The 18,869-nt window shown below is 34.3% G+C and overlaps 2 protein-coding genes across 2 annotated transcripts in view; both read left to right on the top strand.

The window, feature by feature from the left end:
* LOC127878118 (heat shock 70 kDa protein 12A-like) overlaps positions 1-18,869 on the top strand; it is a 71,870-nt gene that overhangs the window by 27,257 nt on the left and 25,744 nt on the right. The window lies entirely within an intron of this gene.
* Positions 2,648-4,059, top strand: LOC127878122 (L-rhamnose-binding lectin ELEL-1-like). The gene is made up of 2 exons (XM_052424545.1): positions 2,648-2,859; positions 3,274-4,059. The coding sequence occupies exons 1-2, from the start codon at positions 2,805-2,807 to the stop codon at positions 3,564-3,566; spliced, it is 348 nt and encodes a 115-aa protein (XP_052280505.1). The 5' UTR covers positions 2,648-2,804; the 3' UTR covers positions 3,567-4,059.

Raw genomic sequence — 18,869 nt, 5'->3', positions numbered from 1 at the left:
ATCGTGATGTATGCCAGGAAGAATTAGTACTACAGGGTGTAAATACCCAATTGCGTATGTATATTCATACTTCCCATATTCTTTATCATCATCATCAATTACCTTAAAAATACCGTCTGTTTCTGAACGTGTATTAACAAATATTTATTTACACCTAGTGGTACAAATTATTAGCCTTTTGAAACCAAGTTTACATTTAATATTTGTAACCAGATTATTGTTTGTTTAAGGTATATAGACCTTTAGACTATTTATATAATGTAATGCCAAGTATTTTAGGTAACATTAGTGCCGCCTTTTATTCTGTACTCGAATGTTATTGCTAATCAGTTCATTTATTATCGGATCATAGGGGATAAATGATTTATTACCATCATTTTTGTTTTTGTGAGCATTTTGTGCATTCATTGGTTGAAAAGGGTTCTTTATAAAGCATTAGCACGCAGTCGGTTAAAGCGATGTATTATATCATTTCTTCGTATGATACCTAAATAAAATTTCTCATTCTGTAATATTATATTTGATTTTATTACAGAAAACTTAATGAAAATGTTTTAGAATGTCGTTTAAACGAAAATCTGTTTTATGTATTGTTACCCTAAAACTCTATAACTATAAAACGGGAAACATTTCAGAATGGCACCAGAATTATTATACATATCTTATAATTAGGTAAATAAAGTGTTTAACATATAGTAATTATATACCTATTATAAATTTAAATTATCTAGGGATATTGAAAAAAAGTCGTCAGCCATATTATATCAGTACAAATTATGATAATAAGATGCACATGTATCAAATAATAAATTCTATCATATATCAACCGTGTTATCAAGTTCATGGTTTAAGTCAAAACATGGAGTGACAAAAAACTTATAATAAACAGCACAATATACTCCCATATTTTTAAAAGACTAACAAAATGTTCAAACATTAATTATAAATTAACACAAAATCAAATCGGGTTCCAGACAGAAACTTTTTGACAGACTGAATATCTATATTACAATAACTAAGTATAAACACTCTGTAGAAATAATATACTGCGATTGAATCCGTAAGAAGTATTTTTTGACAGTTTTGATGAATTGCATCTTACTCAAACATAGATAAATAAAATATGAATATATACACCTTTTTGAGTTTTAATTTAACTTCCATATAACTCTGTCAAGTGGCGTGTAAAACTTCATTGAGAGTTTTCTCCCTTCTGGATAAAAACAACCCTCAATGTTCTTTGTTGGATATTTTATTTTTTCAACTCTGAAATTCATGGTTAAATTGGACATTACTAAGCTGCCTTTATATATTTACGCTGATTATATCGTTACTGTTATTATTTGGTACTAAAGACAAATAGCGGAAAGACTGAAGCAATAGTGTATGAAAACGTCCGGCAAATTTGTTATTGGTTCTGCGATGTAAAAACATAAAGTTATACTAGCTTTATTGGACCTGCTTATTTATCCCAGTTTATATTTGCATTTGGACGTTACACTTGTGAGCATTTAGTGCATACATAGGTTGGAAAGGGTTCTTTAGGAAGCATTTCAGCGCAGTCGGTTAAAGGGATGTGCTTTATCATTTCTTCGTAGGATAACTAAATCAAATTTCTCATTCTATAATATTATATTTGATTTATAAAAAGAAAACTTAATGAATATGTTTGAGAATGTCGTTTAAAAGAAAATCTATTTTATGTATTGTTCCCCTATAACTTCAAAAAGGGACACTTTTCAGAATGACACCAGAATTACTATACATATATTATGTTAAGCTAAATCAAGTGTTAAAATATTTTATTTATTTACCTTTTATTTATTTAGATTATCTTTGGATATTGAAAAAAGACGTCAGCCATTTTATATCAGCATAAATTATGATAATAAGATGCATACGAATCATTTTTTAGTTTTAGCAAAGACTTCAATAGCCGTAAAGGCTAAAACGGGAATTGTGGTCATTTTCCTATGTTTATAACAGCATGGTGAGTAGTATACAATTCATGATAATATACACGTTACATATCCATAAATTCTGCTGTAAGTAACATTAGACAAATGATGTGTTTTGTCACTTTAAATTAAATAATTTGAATCTTGGAAGTATCCATTATCAGAATCGGTATTAATTTTAACATTGTATATAGGACACTGATATGTATAATCCTATAATCATTTGAACTGATATATTATTTTATACGAAAATGACATTGACATAGGTTAATTTTCGAATGAACATAACAGGTGTTGTTGTCGAATAAAACGATCTACTTCAAGTTTAAATGCTTTCTACGTGTGCATCATTAGACATTAATGGAATATATATACACCTTAGACATTAGACATTAAAAGTGTGTCTTCAACAACGGCACAACCATTTCCGAACTAGTTGCCGATGTCGAAAAGGGGAACAAACTGCCACAGCAGCCAACCGGTCGGGATACTACAGCACAATTGAATATTACGTTTCGAATGCCTATTAATCCGTAAACATCTTACAAGTCGGCGATCGTGTTTATCAACAATGACGTTAATGTGATGAATAAATCTTTCTGATTGGTCACATAGCGCCTACAGTTATCAATCAAAACTTTATTTACCGCAGTTACACACGAAACACATACATAAGTTTATGTTTGCTTTACATAGCCACATCCCATTGTTTTTTAGCAAGATATCATTCGTTCAAACAACAGTTACGCTTATTCACAGTTGCCAACTGTAAATAAATGTCGGCGTATCATTAACAAATATCACATTATCCGCGCTGTTTCGGAAGGAACAAACTTCAGCCTCACGATGACTCTGTACTTTACTGCTGTACTACTGAGTCTCGCTTGTTTGTCGCAAGTTGGTAAGTTGTTTTGATTGTATCATGTTCGATATTTGATTACTTTGATAACGCTTTTTGTCAAAAACATATGATTTTTAAATTTAATGAATTTAAGACAGTACATGCATGGTTGTTCTTGAGTTTTTTTTATTTCTTTGGTGTGTTTTTTATTAAACAACCATATTTGTTGGAATTTTTATTTTAATATTTTTCACTCAACTACAATTAAAACAATTTTCATTATAATGTTCAATAATAATGAAAGTTGATGCTTTATGACGGTGAAAAGCAAATATTTATTTATCTTATTTTATTCAATTACTAAAATAATACAACAAAACTCGAACACAATTATTGTGTGCATACCAGTTCTCACACAATAGCATAGTGTAAAGCGTTTGTGTTCTGTATCTATGTATTTTGTGTACATTGCAGCACTCGGGAGTGTGATCGTATGCGAGAATTCGTCCCTCTACTTGTCTTGCCCCTTCTATCAGAGGATTTATGTTGGTACGGCGAATTATGGTCGCACGAGGGGGAAAATTATCTGCGATTCAAAGTGGACACCGAACTACAGAGTATACTGCAGGTCCGCAACCTCCACCAGCATTGTCCGGAGAATGTGCAACGGCAAGACCTTGTGCAATGTCCCAGCCACCAACCGCGTGTTTGGAGACCCATGCATTGGTATCTTCAAATATCTGGAGGTCCAATACGCATGCTTTTAAACGTTTTCTACTATTAAATTTTAATGGGCTACTTTATTGTATTGTACTTATCTTTGTCCTCTTAAGTTAATAAAACTTGTGAAACGGAAGGACATGCGCAAGGTCCCAGCCACCAACAGTGTATTTGACGACCCATGCGTGGGTATCTTTAAATATCTGGAGGTCCAATACACATGCTTTTGAACATTTACTCCCGATAGCGTTTAATTAGCTTATTATTGTATATATAATTATCTTTGTTCTATTATGTTAATAAAACATGTGCAACGGACAGAACTTGTGCGAGGTCTCGATCAGAAGCATCGATTTAGAGACCCGTACCTCTTTATGCATACATATCTGGTGGTAGAATACTCATGCTTTTAAACTTTTGCCCCTGATGCATTTGTAAGAGCTAATTAATGTATATTGTAGTTATCTTTTTCTCTATTGTGTTAATAAAATGTGCATCGGAAATAACTTGTGCAAGGTATCCGCCAATAACTTCGTGTTTGGAGAGATGTAAGTCTATATTCTACTTCTTTATGTTCTAATTTGTTTATAAACGCTGTTAACCATGTAGAACACGTAAAACTGAATAATTAGAAGCATTCAAGCTGTTGACGCTTAAAATGTATTATTATAAGTACACAATTCGAGCGTTTCGTATTGTTAAGCGCTGTAAATATACTTACATACGTTTTCCTCTATTTCATCTACGTTCAATGAAAGGTAGACAAATTCATTCAAAACAACTGCCTATGGCGAACGATACAATACTTATTTATTTGTAAACATGAAAGATTTCACAAAGGCTGGATCAAAAGCATGTCATTCTACAACTGCACGTTTATAGAATAAATATACTATTTTGCCGCCCGACAAGTCAACATATTTGGTCGTACATGTATATGATGAATACTGCTGGTGTTGAGTACATATAAGTTAATTTAAGCGACGGTTGGTTAACCAGAATAACGAAAACACGGGAGTGTGTGTGTATGTGTGTGTGTGGGGGGGGGGGGGGGGGTGAGAGTGGGCTTTGGACTATGTGTTAGGAAGCCGAAGTAATCCCCGGCTGTACGGGGTGGAGACCATCCAAGCAAACAAACATCCTGGCATCCTTCATGAAGTTTGTGTTGTGTACATTCTGGCATACTTGCATTTCCAACTTCTCGCAACATTTACTGCCCGTATGATACCTATTGCAATTTAATCCATACAGATCTAAGATTAATATTAGCTTGTTTATATTCAAATTGAGTGACAATAACAGCAATTTGAATAATACACGATCATGTTATAAATTGATTTCAGTAAACATTGAAAACAAAACTAGAGAAAATTAAACCACAACAAGCAAATTCGTTGAATTGATATCCACCGCAAAATAAATTTTGTTTATGGATGGATGTATAACTAAAAGAAAAGGTATAAGTGAAGGGTTGTGCCTGATAATTGAGAACAATTAGGAAATTTTGAGAATGCATTTTAGTATGATAGAATCCATACCATATAAGGCATATTTAATCAAAATGTGTGATTTTGACCTTTGTGTGTGACTTTGACCATGACCCTAGCAACCTGGATCTTATATTTGACACTAAGCTAGATAATGGAGAACATTTGTGGACAACTCTTACAGAATCCCTTTATGCATAGTAAAGGAATGACTAAATAATGAATAATTCATCAAATTTGTTACCTTTGACCTCAATGTGTGACCTTGACCTAAGCCCCAAGGATTATGGGTGTTGAATGTGAAGCACCCACAGGTGATTAATGGCAAGTTTCATGGCTCTGGCAAATGTGTTGATGAAGATAAAGCTCTAAGCTTATATTAAAAAACATTTTTTTTTCAAGATGTAAAGGGCCATAACTCCCTTATTAACAGATGTCGTACAATGTCATTTTGATTTCATCATCCTCTTATCCATATATATACTTATGCCAAGTTTCAATGAAATCCGCCAAATCACTTCCAAGATATGGCTCCGGACACAAAAGTGCCGGATGGTCGGACGGACGGACGGACGGACAATGCCAAAACAATATCCCTCCGCCTATGACGGGGGATAATGATATTATTATTTTATTTGAAGATTGGAAAGATTAGTCAACCCGCTGAGCATAGGTAGCTGTTTTTATGACGTTCTCACAAGGGATGCTTTGATACTATTCATGCTTAGTCAACCCGCTGAGCATAGGTAGCTGTTTTGAGGACGTACTCACAAGGGATGCTTTAATACTATTCATGTTTGTCAAATTGTCAACGACGCGGTCTTTAAACGCAAGCGACATATTCCGACACCATCGAAGAAAATTGAAAACGCAGAAACGATACGGGATTTAAATAGTGTTGCTGTTAAATTTGTCAGGTTTCCCCAAATAATTTCGTTATACCATTTACAATTGTTTGCAACAAAATATCACAGTGGGAATTACATAACGGCGACTGACACATAACGTTTCATAAATATTATAATAACGTCCTGAAACGATAATTAACATTGATTTTTTTATTAAAGCGTATCATTTGGCCGTGAAGATTATTTAAATCGACTTCTTGACCGATTGAACGCATGTAAATGGAAGACAAATATTGTGTTCGAAATAGTATACTGTTGAGCAGTGCTTCCGCCTTAGATCAACCGCTTGGTTTATCAGGACAATTATCGCTAAATACATACTCTTTTGGGTGATATCAAAAAGTATGTCCACTTTAAAACTATTAAGACTCGGATGGTGAAATATTGTGTCCGCCTTCTTATTAACCGATTAAGTTGTGTCAAGTTGAATTAAATATAAAACAGGATGCACAATTAAATATATATTGAAATCAAATAGTCGAAATCCGTTCAATGTATAGCCACACGGATATATTATACCGCTTATGCATAGTGGATGATGATGATTAGATTGCAATCGATAAAAAACTCTTAACAATTCTATAGATTTAATTACAATGTCCGTGTGTCAAACAGGATTCTGATTCACCAATCTTCAAATAGCCAAAACTTGCAAAATATAAACATAATAAATAAGCCGCGCTATTGTAAAACGGAGCTAAATGCAAGTGCGTTTAGTGTCGTCCCAGATTAGCCTCTGCAGTTCGCTTATCAGGATCGACACTTTTCCACCTAGACTGGATTTTCGTGAGGACGAGACTTCCTTTCAACGAAACATTCAACAAACGGGGAGAGTATCGTCCCTGATTAGCTTGTAGGGTATGCACTTGCTAATCTGAAGTTTCTGACGCACTTAAATTAAGCCCCGTATTTTCCAGAGCGCGACCGACAAATATTATCATAATAAATATCCAAATGAATTTCAAACAATCCTTTTTTTGAAACAACTAGGCCAATAGATTTTAAATGTGGTAAGCACAGGCACTCGGCATTAGTTACTACCTCCCTCCCCAAATCTGCTACCCCCCCCCGCCCCTCACAAAACTCTCAAAGTTGCCCCTTTGTTATACAAAATAACAAGGCAAAAACAATAGTCATATTTTATTTTTTTATACTCATATATATATAAATAACAAATATGTTGTATACTCATATATAATCTAAAAAATCGTCTAACTTTTTGTCTTGTAATTTTGTATAACAAATGGACAATTTTGAGAGTTTTGGGAGGGGGTAGCAGCTGGGGGGAGGGGGATAATAACAAATGCTAAGTGCCTGAGGTGGTAAGCAATCAAAGTTTTGTGTCTGGTGTCTAACTCCGCTTCAACTTCAGTGGTCACATGATTTATAAGGACTCGAACGAAGCATGCGGATGACGATTTTCCCGACATATAAATACTTATTAAAGGAATACAAATTCACATGATTTACGTATCCTTAAATTGCAATTCTATACATAGATGGTGACGTCACTACGTTATTTTCACAGTAATACTGAACATTTACCATGCTCTAAAATAGCCATTATAATTTGTATGCATCGTTTGACGATTAAAAAACATAAAAATAATAAAGCGTTGCAACGCGAAACGAATGAATAATTTGGGAAGTTCTGCTGTTGTCGTTATATTTTGTGAAACGTCGAGGATTGCTTATATAAAGTATAAAAATACATGTCATTGTATCAGGAAGGACGGCCGAGTGGTCTAAGTGGTGGACATTATACTCAAGGACTCCAGGGGTCAGTGGTTCGAGCCCTGATGAGGGTTACTTTTTTTCTTTTTTTTAAATTTTATTCTTGATTTTTTACTGGAGCTTTTAAGATCCAGTGTTTACATTTATTATTATAACGCATTTAATGATGAACTTCAAAACATGCCAAAATCTGCATCAATTAAATCAGAGACGTAGATAGACGTGCGAGAGTTTGCCGATATTTGGCGAGCTGCCTATCTCTCTTATCTACGTTTCTGGTTTCAGTGTGCACTTGCACCTCTTTTCCAATTCAGTGTTTTATTATAGACATTTTATTGCAGTATTTAACTATCAGATTAGCAAAAACAATCTAGGTTGTATGTGTAAATATTTTTGTTGATATATAATGTTGTTATTAGTATGCTTTATGTGCTGCTAGAACTTAAGAGAAAGGAGGATAACTTGGAAGTGCTTATTTACAAAGGATACAATATGAGTTTCCGAGTTAGCCCCCCTTTCAATAAGTTTTAAATAATTTATATTTCTGTGATTTAAGGATTAACTAGTCTCTTGAAGCTCAAAATTGAGTGGCAGCAATGATTGTGTTTGATGTTTTAATGTATTTGTCTATCTGTGACTGTATGCAATTATGCTGGTGAGACTATACAAACTAATAATAAATTAATATGTATTCCGGAAATTATACTTCAGTGTTTCCTTCTTTGTGGATATATTTGTGCACCCCAAGCATGTTCTGCTGAACGGACTTATTCACAGTTTGGTAATTTGTCGATTTCAGAAAAGAATTGTCATGTATACAAAAACAGACGTACGTATAATTTTAAAACATGCGTAAACAATATAATACCCAAGACAATGTCAAAAGCATTGGTTCAGTAACGGATAAATATCATTCAAAATTGGCATAACAAAAAAGCATTTGCAAAGCATTTTCTCTTTAATGTGGAAATATACGTGTAACACATTTATATAACCTAAATTACTGCAATAAACCATTCAAGATTGAGAGTGACGTCCCTGATATTTCTGTATCATCCTCCATTACCGTTTAAATGTAACATTTATTTTTGCGTGGTACATATTTGCAACATGGCGGTCAATTTTACATGCATGGGCACGGGATTTAAAAAGTATGTGTGTTATTTGATTGTCCGATGGTTGCAGCAAGGTTTCCTTTCAAACCACACTTTGATGAAAGCAATCTAAAATTCCTTCACGCTAGTTTGCGAGAATTCTTATGGATAAACGTGGTACGCTATTTGTGACACATGGTCAAATTCCAAAAATCAAAACAACACAGTGTGTCTCGAAAACATGTAAACAGACGGTGTCCCGTTAGGGCCAGTAAATGTTCCGCATTGTTGACCTCTGGATAACAAGAGCGAGAACGCGAGAACGCGAGAACGAGAAAAGACGCATCAAAATACCATGCGAGTAAACGAGATCAGGATGCGAGACCGTGCGATTATGACGCGAGATTGCAATAGTACTATCTCTTGTCTTCGCAACAGGTTTTCGTGATTTTTATTCTCGAATATGCAAGAACACGATTCGAGATAAAGCTATAAGTATTGCTAACTCGCAACGTATTATCGCAATGTCGCATCATGATCTCGCAATCTTGCATCGTATATCCACACCTTTGCATCGTATTCTAACACCTTGCTTCATAATATCGCATGCTCGCAACATGATTTTGCACGATCGTTCTTTGACTAGATCACCAACAATGCACTTGATGCGGAAACGCGATATTGCAATGCACCTTCACGGAATTATATTAAGATATTATGAAAATACGATTAGAAATAGTGACTCAACGATACTAAGTCAGGATATTACTACAGCGATCTTGTATCGTGACTTCACGATCTCGACTGAGCATATGTCGATACCACGTGATAGTGATATTAATTTCGCAATTTCGTCTTACTATTGCATATACGACACAGTTCTGTAAACTCTATTAATAGCAAAAATATTTTGATACATGGAGATCACAGAACATACATTTAACGTATCCATAAGACAGTGTATCGCACATGAGTTTTATCAGAAAGGAAGTTTAAGTTAGGTTTTTATTACACATAGAATTTGATATGTTTTCGAAGTTTGCTAGAACGATATTTTGCAATTACACAAATTAGATAAAAATCAAGCGTCACCAGTATTGTTAATGTTTTATTAGTCCTTAAACAATACGAAAGTTTCAACATTTGGGCAGCCACAATATATGGCATTACGGACATAACTGAGCATTAAAGTAAGAAAACTGATAATAATGACGTATAATCCTATTCATATTTATACGTACGATCAACATTTTGTTCCATACCATCAAATGGATATTAACAAATGATAAGTTAATTTGTAAATAAAAACACAAACCGAAGTTCACAAATAAAACGTCCTGAAATTCATTGTTTAAATCATTATTTTCTTATGTGTTCCCTTCCCGTATATAGCTTTTATCAAAACGTACCCAAATGTCTCTTGGGTTACACAAAAATGGGGGAAAAAGAAATCAGAACGCTGATCGCGATGAAAGATTGTTGGCAGAAACTAAAACTGAGAAAGAAGACTAAATAAATGTTAGAATGAACTTCCAGTTCAAACGTTGTTCTTAAATGCCGTTTTATAAATTCACCGAACCGATACACGCTCTTTTAGAGATATTGGAGAGACTGGAGGATTTTGTTTTAAAAATGACCTCCTTATGTGTGCTTGTTTGGTTATTCAACGCCCTGATACATATCGCTGCTTCATTGGCTTCGTTGATATAAATCAAACTGTAACAATTTGGTTCCTATCAACTAAGAATGTATCAGTATTTACCTATGCTGAAATGAATACATCTTTACTTGTTCCGAGTTTCACCTAAACGTATCGGCAATAATTCATTTAATTTAATTTTATGGGAGTTGTACAAGTAATAAAATATCTTTGTAAGTTTGGTATTAACAACTTTAAAATGCCTGCACACACTCATCACACTTGTGTAAAGGAATATTAAATTGAGTATTACGCCAAAGTTTACATTTTCAGTTCCCAGATATTATTCCATAAATATTTTGTTAAATGCGTTCATTATTTGTTAATAAAACTCCAAAAGATGTACATGTTTTATGTTGGCATACCATTTTTATTTTGACATAGGATATATATTATACGTTCTGATTCACGAAAAAATGATCTTGTTTGTAATTTTAATTTACTAATATTTCCTTTAAACAAGGAGAAAATGTGTGTATCTATGATTACATTTTTTATATTAAGTACACATAACAAAGCGCAGATTTCAACAAATGACTGAAAGCAAACACACGAATTTCTAAAGTTTTCTATATTGAAACTAACTTACAAATGGGATAAAAACAAATGATAAACATACAATATGTTCACTCATAAATCGCATTGCACACTAATAATTGGTATTAATAATACATTTAACTTCTCATGTTTGTGCCTCAAATACACCCTACATGCAACATTTTTCAGAGGAATTTGCTCTTTTTGTTTAAAAGCGGTTTTATTTATTTGATTTACAGGGAAAAAGTGTGGAGCATTACGTGTACGTGTCAGCAAGCGTAAAACCCTTTTAAAATTAAGTATGAAATCGTGTATGTGTCAGCTAGCGTAAAATCCAACTAAACTTATTAAGTATGAAATCAACATAGGGCAATAACAATTCATTTTTGGGTTCAACAATTACGGTTCGAGTGTACAAGAATTGACTTTCTTACTTTAGACGTTCATATTGTTATTTCTTCTAAGGTTCAAGGTATGACCTTGCAAAACTGTTATCATGAAAATCAATATAGTGCAATAAGTGTGAAATAATGAAGAAAGGAGTAATGGTTTCTTGTGAAGTGCACTTCACGTCAATGGGATCTCTATACCTATGAACTTTTAAGTTAATATTGCGCATAGTTTAAAAGATATGAACTGGACAAACAATTTACATAACATTTACCACATTATAAAAATATGATAGCAGCAGTCTTGCCCTTTTGTAGTATTTAAACCCTTTAATCTTATACAGTTTTCCTGATACGTTCCTTACAAAATATAAATGTTTATATTACCATAGGACAACCCACACAAACAATGTTATGCAAGCGTAATGACACTTGTGCAAAACATTTCCCTCCAATAAGATATATCGATCTATTGTTATTCGTGTCGGTTACTCATATAAAAATATGCCCAAACTTTAAATATAGCAATCAATAAAGGCAACACATATGTAAATATGGCCACAACAGTTATGTTTTTGCACAGATCTTCCCATAAATGAGACTCATCTAAGTAACTGTGACCATTATTGATAGGTAAAGCCTTTACAGAGTATATATTTTTAATCTAGGTCCATATGGCACCAAAAACATAAATCAAATAAGCTCCATCGTATATTTGCTGGCATGTTTTTGATTTATTTCGACTATTCCATAATGTTAAATTATTCAGCGATATCCAATGCCTAAATGGTGTAAAAGAAAACGAATGTAAAAGCGCATGAATCCGCATGAATCTGTCAAATACGAAAATCCCACTTATTGAATGTGTTCACGGCATGAACTCCACGGTCGGGGCGTTCTTTAGATTTCCGACAAAGATCTTCGAAAAAGAAACCATTCTTCTTCTTATTCTTTCAGCTTGCGGTAATCATGCACATTCTACAAACACACACAATCCCGTTAACACGCCGGATAAGCATATACTACAAGCTTAGTAAAAAGCTTGCCAATTTTCGGTTTGACTACTAAACCCATGTTGCGTAGATTATTGTACTATTATGTTACTACGCGATCATCGAATATAATTTTCACTTTTTGTATCATTTAGACAGCCCAAAATATAAATTTATCAAATGAGGTTTTAACATTTCTTTAAAACATCAACATAACCAATCGTTTTGTTTCTTTATGTTATTCTTCTCTTCTCAATATTCCTCCACTCAATCTTCCACTTCTTGCGGGCCGGGCGCACGGTAGCTTTTTCTCATCCAATTATTTCTTGCACTCGGGCATTACATGATGTACACTGACAAAGGAATGTACAGGCTGAGGATAGGTTTGTTCCACTCTCTTACTATGAAAAGTAAAGGGCTTCAACAAATGAATATGTTCGAGTTAGTTTGCTGGCTGGCAATTCTTCTTCTTAGAGGAGGCGATGTCCATCAAAATCCTGGACCCTACAGCTCCCTTGATATGTCCTCCTTATCTTTGGGTACATCTTTCTCATCTTCAATAACTAATGCATTTGCACATAATCTAAAAATTGTTCATTACAACGTTCAGAGCTTCCTCACCAAGAAAGATATTATGTATGCTGATCTTAACAATTTTGATATTATTGTCTTTACTGAAACTTGGCTCAGCTCAACAGTTGACACTGCCGACTTACTTTTCCCATCTTATCATAAGCCGTTCAGACGTGATAGAAGAAACGATCCCCATGGAGGTATTCTAGTATACATAAAATCTGATCTCTTTGTCATTGAGCGACATGACCTACAAATTGACGATCTAGAATGTCAATGGGTTGAATCACGTATCAAGGGAAGGCGTCTTTTATCTGGGCTCTTTCTACAGACCACCAAACTCCTGTCCTTATCTACTAGAATGCATAAACAATTCGATTTCACTAGCCGTTGACACCGGTATCGAGAACATTGTTATCACAGGTGGTTTAAATCTCGACATGAATAAACCACAGGGCAGGATTAAAATGGACTCCCTTCTTTTACAGTATAATCTCACACAGATTATTAAAGAACCTACGCATTTTACTGAAACCTCGAATTCCGTTATTGACCTTTTTATGATAATATCTTCATTGACAGTGCTAAAATGTGGCGTTGGAGAATCTTTTCTTAACCAGCAACGTCGATTTCATTGTCCGGTCTACTGCGTCATAAACTTAATGGAACAGCTGGGTCTAATTTTAAGCGTAAAATATGGCGATATAAAGATGGGGACTACACTAATCAAAGACAACTTGTGCAGAACTTTGATTGGAACAATTGCTGCGATAATTATATTAACATATATACCTCAAATTTCACACGTCAACTTATCTGTTTCTGCGAAACTATAATCCCACACAATATAGTTACAATAAGAACAGCTGATCCTCCATGGCTACATAATAATATTCGCAAGGAAATCGACGCCGCAAACGAGCATACAAAAAAAACAAGGCTACAAATTTAGACCGACACTGGCACATCTTTCGCCAACAACGTAATATTGTTAACAAGAGATTGCCAAGCAATATGATCCCCTACCGGTGAAACTCCACCATTGTCAGTCAAAAATAAAAAAATATATATTTGTTGCCATAGCAACCAGAATTTTTGACGTAGGAACGAAATGAAATGACGTGCATAATCTCCATATTGCCATCTATCCATGTTTCAAGTTTCATGAAAAAATATTAAGAACTTTTAAAGTTATCGCAGGATCCAGAAAAGTGTGACGGACTGACAGACAGAAAGACTGACAGACTGACAGACGGAGTGAAAACCATAAGTCCCCTCCGGTTTCGCCGGTAGGGGACAATAATCTTGTCAGATCAGCGACAAAAGTTCACTTTGATAATCTCGCTAAACTAATACGTGAAAATCAACACTCATCATCCGACTTCTGGAAAATAATTTTTTTAAATCACAAATAAAAACACCTCACATAACGAGTCGCCTTCCTTAATTCATAATGGTACCATATTTGGGTCACCCATTGATAAAGCGAATATTCTTAATTCCTTATTTCAATCTCAATCTACTTAAACTACACCCAGTACGCATATATGCATCACCTACATTCCCAAGAGCCAGATTGCCCCGTCTTTGAAGATCTCATTATTTCCCGTCAAGATATCTTGGATTCCATAAAAGTTATGAAAACGGGAAAGGCATCAGGTCCAGACCAAATAAATAGTCAAGTCCTAAAGCAAATTGCATCTGAGATTGCATCTCCACTACAAAATCTTTTCAATTTTTCTATCAGTAATGGTAAGGTCCCACGGAGCTGGAAAGAAGCATTGTTTGTGCACTTCACAAAAAGTCTGATCGTCAGGATGTTTGACATTATAGACCGATCTCCCTTTTAAGTGTTTTAAGTAAATGTCTTGAGAGAATTCTCCACAAATATATTTTAACTATTTAAGGGCTATTGAATGTATAACCCCATTTCAATCAGGCTTCATTCCAAAAGATTCCACTGTCAACCAATAAGTCTCTGTATATCACTCCTTTTGTAAAGCCCTTGACGAAGGTAAAGAGGTTAGAGCCGTTTTGCGAGTATGGCATGAAGGCTTATTCACAAGCTCCGACTAAGTGCTATCTCGGGCAATCTTCTATCTTGGTAAAAAGACTACCTACATGAGAGGACCCAGTGTGTTGTAATCTCCGGCTGCCAATCTGACCCATTACCCATAAATGCTCGTGTCCCTCAAGGTTCTATATAAGGGCCCATTCTCTTTCTTATATATATAAATGACATTGTACGAGATATTCACTGTCCAATTCGCCTATTTACAGACGACAACACGCTATATATTATCGTCGACAACCCTGTTAATGCGGCTAATCATCTTAACTCTGATCTGGCAAAAATTCATTCCTGTGCTGATAAGTGGTTGGTTACCTTCAATCCATCCAAAACCGAATCCTTAGATATATCTAGAAAAATCAACCGCCCAATCCGACCCCCTCTTTTTCTCAACGACTGCCAAATCACTGAGGTTTCGTCTCACAAGCATCTAGGCTTAACTTTTTCTGATACATGTTCCTGGAACGACCATATTGAATCAATCAAGAAGAAAGCATGGCACAGAATCAATCTAATGCGAACGTTTAAGTTTACGCTCGATAGAAAGTCCCTTCTATCGATATACACAACATTTATTAGACCAATTTTTGAATACGCTGATATAGTCTGGGATACCATTAATAAAAAATATGAAATAAACTTGAACAGATTCAACAGGAAGCAGCAAGGATAATCAGCGGGGGAACACGTTTGGCATCTGTGCAAAAGCTATAAAATGAAACTGCTCTCGAACCATTAAAAAATAGGAGAACAAAACTTAAACTTACCCACTTCTATAAAATGTATAATTCACTATCACCACCATATTTGTGCACACTGATCCCCTCTAGCGTGGGTGAAAGATCGGCTTATCCTCTTCGTAATTCTAACAATATTCGCAGCATTCAAGGCAAATCACAACTTTTTACACGATATTTCCTACCACCAACTATAAACTTATGGAACAATCTACCGGAATAGGTAAGAAAAGCTCCTTCTCTCTATGTTTTCAAAGCAAATCTTAGTAAAGAAAAAAAAGAATTCCCCAGCATTACTACGATGGGGAGCGGACGTCTAATGTTCTACATGCGCGTTTACGAATGCATTGTAGCAGTTTAAATGAACATTTGTACGCGAAAAACATTGTACAAAGTCCATATTGTCAATGTGGTGCGATTGAAGATACACATCACTTTTTCTTCAATTGCCCCATTTACACAGAAAAAAAGCGTTAATCTTTTTGACAATCTGTCCAGTTTCCAACCCATAACTTCGCAACTACTTCTTTTCGGTGTTAAAGACGGATCATATAAAGTAAACTCATTAATATTCAAACATGTTCAGTCTTTCAACCGAGATAGCCATAGATTCTAACCCAACTCTATCTCAGGAACAAACCATATTCTGCTTACGATGCCCCGTCCCGCAACTGCTTCTTCACTTACCGCAACTTCTCTTATTCTGAAACTCTACTCTTTCACTTCTTTCCCTTTTCTCTCAACTTATTAGCTTTTATGCTATCTACATTACTCTGCTATACTATTTGTATTATAAATTCTAATATTTTTCCATTTCTAAACGGTACACAATTACCTCTCACTGTACTATATTGTTCGTAATTTTGACATGTCTTTAAATAGTTGTTATACGTTTGGTTGTTTACACCATTACAGCAGCGCTTCTAAATGACAGAAGAGAGACATAGTATTAGCCTCGAGCTTCCTTCTCAATTCTGTTCAATTGTATTTTACAGCTTTTATTTTGAGCAATACTGCAATTCTACCTGCCTAGTATATTGTTCGAAAATAATATGTATGTTTGTATTGTATTGCTTACATGTACTTTTAATGAACTAAATAAATAGTGTTTAAACCAAAAAGACAACAAGAACTGGCGCTAACCAGGTCTTGGACTCGAGAGCGTTTCAAAACTTATTATTATCCTTAGCAAATTTCACACGTGTTTTAACTTTGATCCGCCACCCAAACCCTTAGAAATTTATTGTCCCATTTGAGCCGTTGTCGCTTGTCATCGTAGTTTTTATATTGTTTTGGTACTTTGCCTATAGTTGTTTTTTGCAATCGAATATCACACAAGGCGCGATCTATTGTTAAACTATACAGATAAAGTTGCACATAAATATCTCGTGGTTAAGATATTATATTACATACATTGTTTCCACTGGTGTTTTGCAAATTAGAGCGACGAGTGGTACGATAACTCTTAATTTCGGGTTACTTGTTTCAAGGTATCAGTAACAGTATAATTATATATACTCGTTTATCAGTACCTCATTGGTTTTTGCAATGGTAATAAAGTTTTTGTTTTACCTTGTTGAAATAATGTATGTTTATCTTTGCATATCTTTTGAATTTATTTCAGCACCTTTTTAAATCAGTTATCATTGATTTGATTAGCAAATTGTCATAATTCCAATCACAGCAGTTCCAGACTATTGAATACCGAAACTAACCGTTATTGACATACCCGAAACTTCTTTGTGCCACAAACATTGGCAATATCGAACATAGGCAATTGTAAAATAAAATTGAGTGTTTTATCTTCAAGTATACTTTAGAATTATCGTAATAATTGATTATATACTAATGTAATGTCATCCTGTTAATTTCGACATATTATACCAACATCGGAATAACGAGAAGTTTATGCCGATACAGTTTTATATATTTGTTACATAACAAAAAATGTTCAGTCTGAACGTATCTGCATATACTTATGGATGTTTCGCAACATTGAAATGCACAAAGACTGTTCTTACAAAACAAATAGTTGCATACTCGCTTAACAGGGGCATATCGACCGCCAATATATTTAAAAAATGGATATAGTTTTGAAAAATTGTATTCTGATTTTGTTTTCAATTTCAAAGTTGTACCATTTTGTTGGGCATCGAAATTTGTATTACTCGAAATAAATATTTAATTTAACTTTAACAATACAACCTGTAATGTGAAATCGATACTAAAACTAACATTTTGTTTGTTTGAACCATTCATAAGGAATTGGTGATCGTGAAACCTTTTACTGTATTAAACGAAAGTTCGTAACATATATTACGAAGTGGATCAAAGGTGTATGTAGCTAAGTACGAATAATGTCCGTTAAACATATAGTACCACTCATGCATTATACCCAGTGAAGATAAAAGAGAACATTAGTAATATACACCTGCAAGGTTTGAATAACTAAATAGCGAAGAATGTTAAAGTTGTAACATACATGTATATGTTGTTCCATCATATACATGTATATACGGCATACAAGCAACCGATTTGATATAATCCAAAGTGGTTGTGGGGACTTCAGGTCCATACGCCGGGAGTACTATGAATTATTTACAAATCGACACGTCCATGTAAATACATAATACAATACCCTTGATCTGCAAAAAGAAGGTCATTGCTAGTTAGTCCACTTTTTGTTATCGTAGTTCTATAAGTAACGAGATCTTTTCCAGAACAATACATGTCAGTTTACAAAACGCTTATTTAACAACGTATGCTATTGCATTGTATTAGATCATTAGACTTGTGCGATATGATTTAACACTTGCATAAGCTGACAAGCCGTCCAGCGTTTTATTTCTTTTTTATAAACAATGTGTACTTCTCGCCGAGGCCTACATTTTTGCAAATACTTTAAACAATATTTGAAGGTATGCCGTTTTGTAATGGCATACAATGCAGGTAAATGGACGTGTATGTTTGAAATATGTGAAATTTTGCATGATTTATGGATCCATTGACTATAATGTCTTTTATTTTGCAGAAAGTTGGCAAATGAAAAGAAATAAACATAAGGAACAACAATGCAAAGCAGCTATGTAATTTGATTTTTGTTTGCATAGTGATAAATGGCATTTAGGA

Source organism: Dreissena polymorpha, chromosome 4, assembly GCF_020536995.1.
Source record: "Dreissena polymorpha isolate Duluth1 chromosome 4, UMN_Dpol_1.0, whole genome shotgun sequence".
NCBI lineage: Eukaryota > Metazoa > Mollusca > Bivalvia > Myida > Dreissenidae > Dreissena > Dreissena polymorpha.
This window is presented reverse-complemented; position numbering and strand designations above follow the sequence as displayed.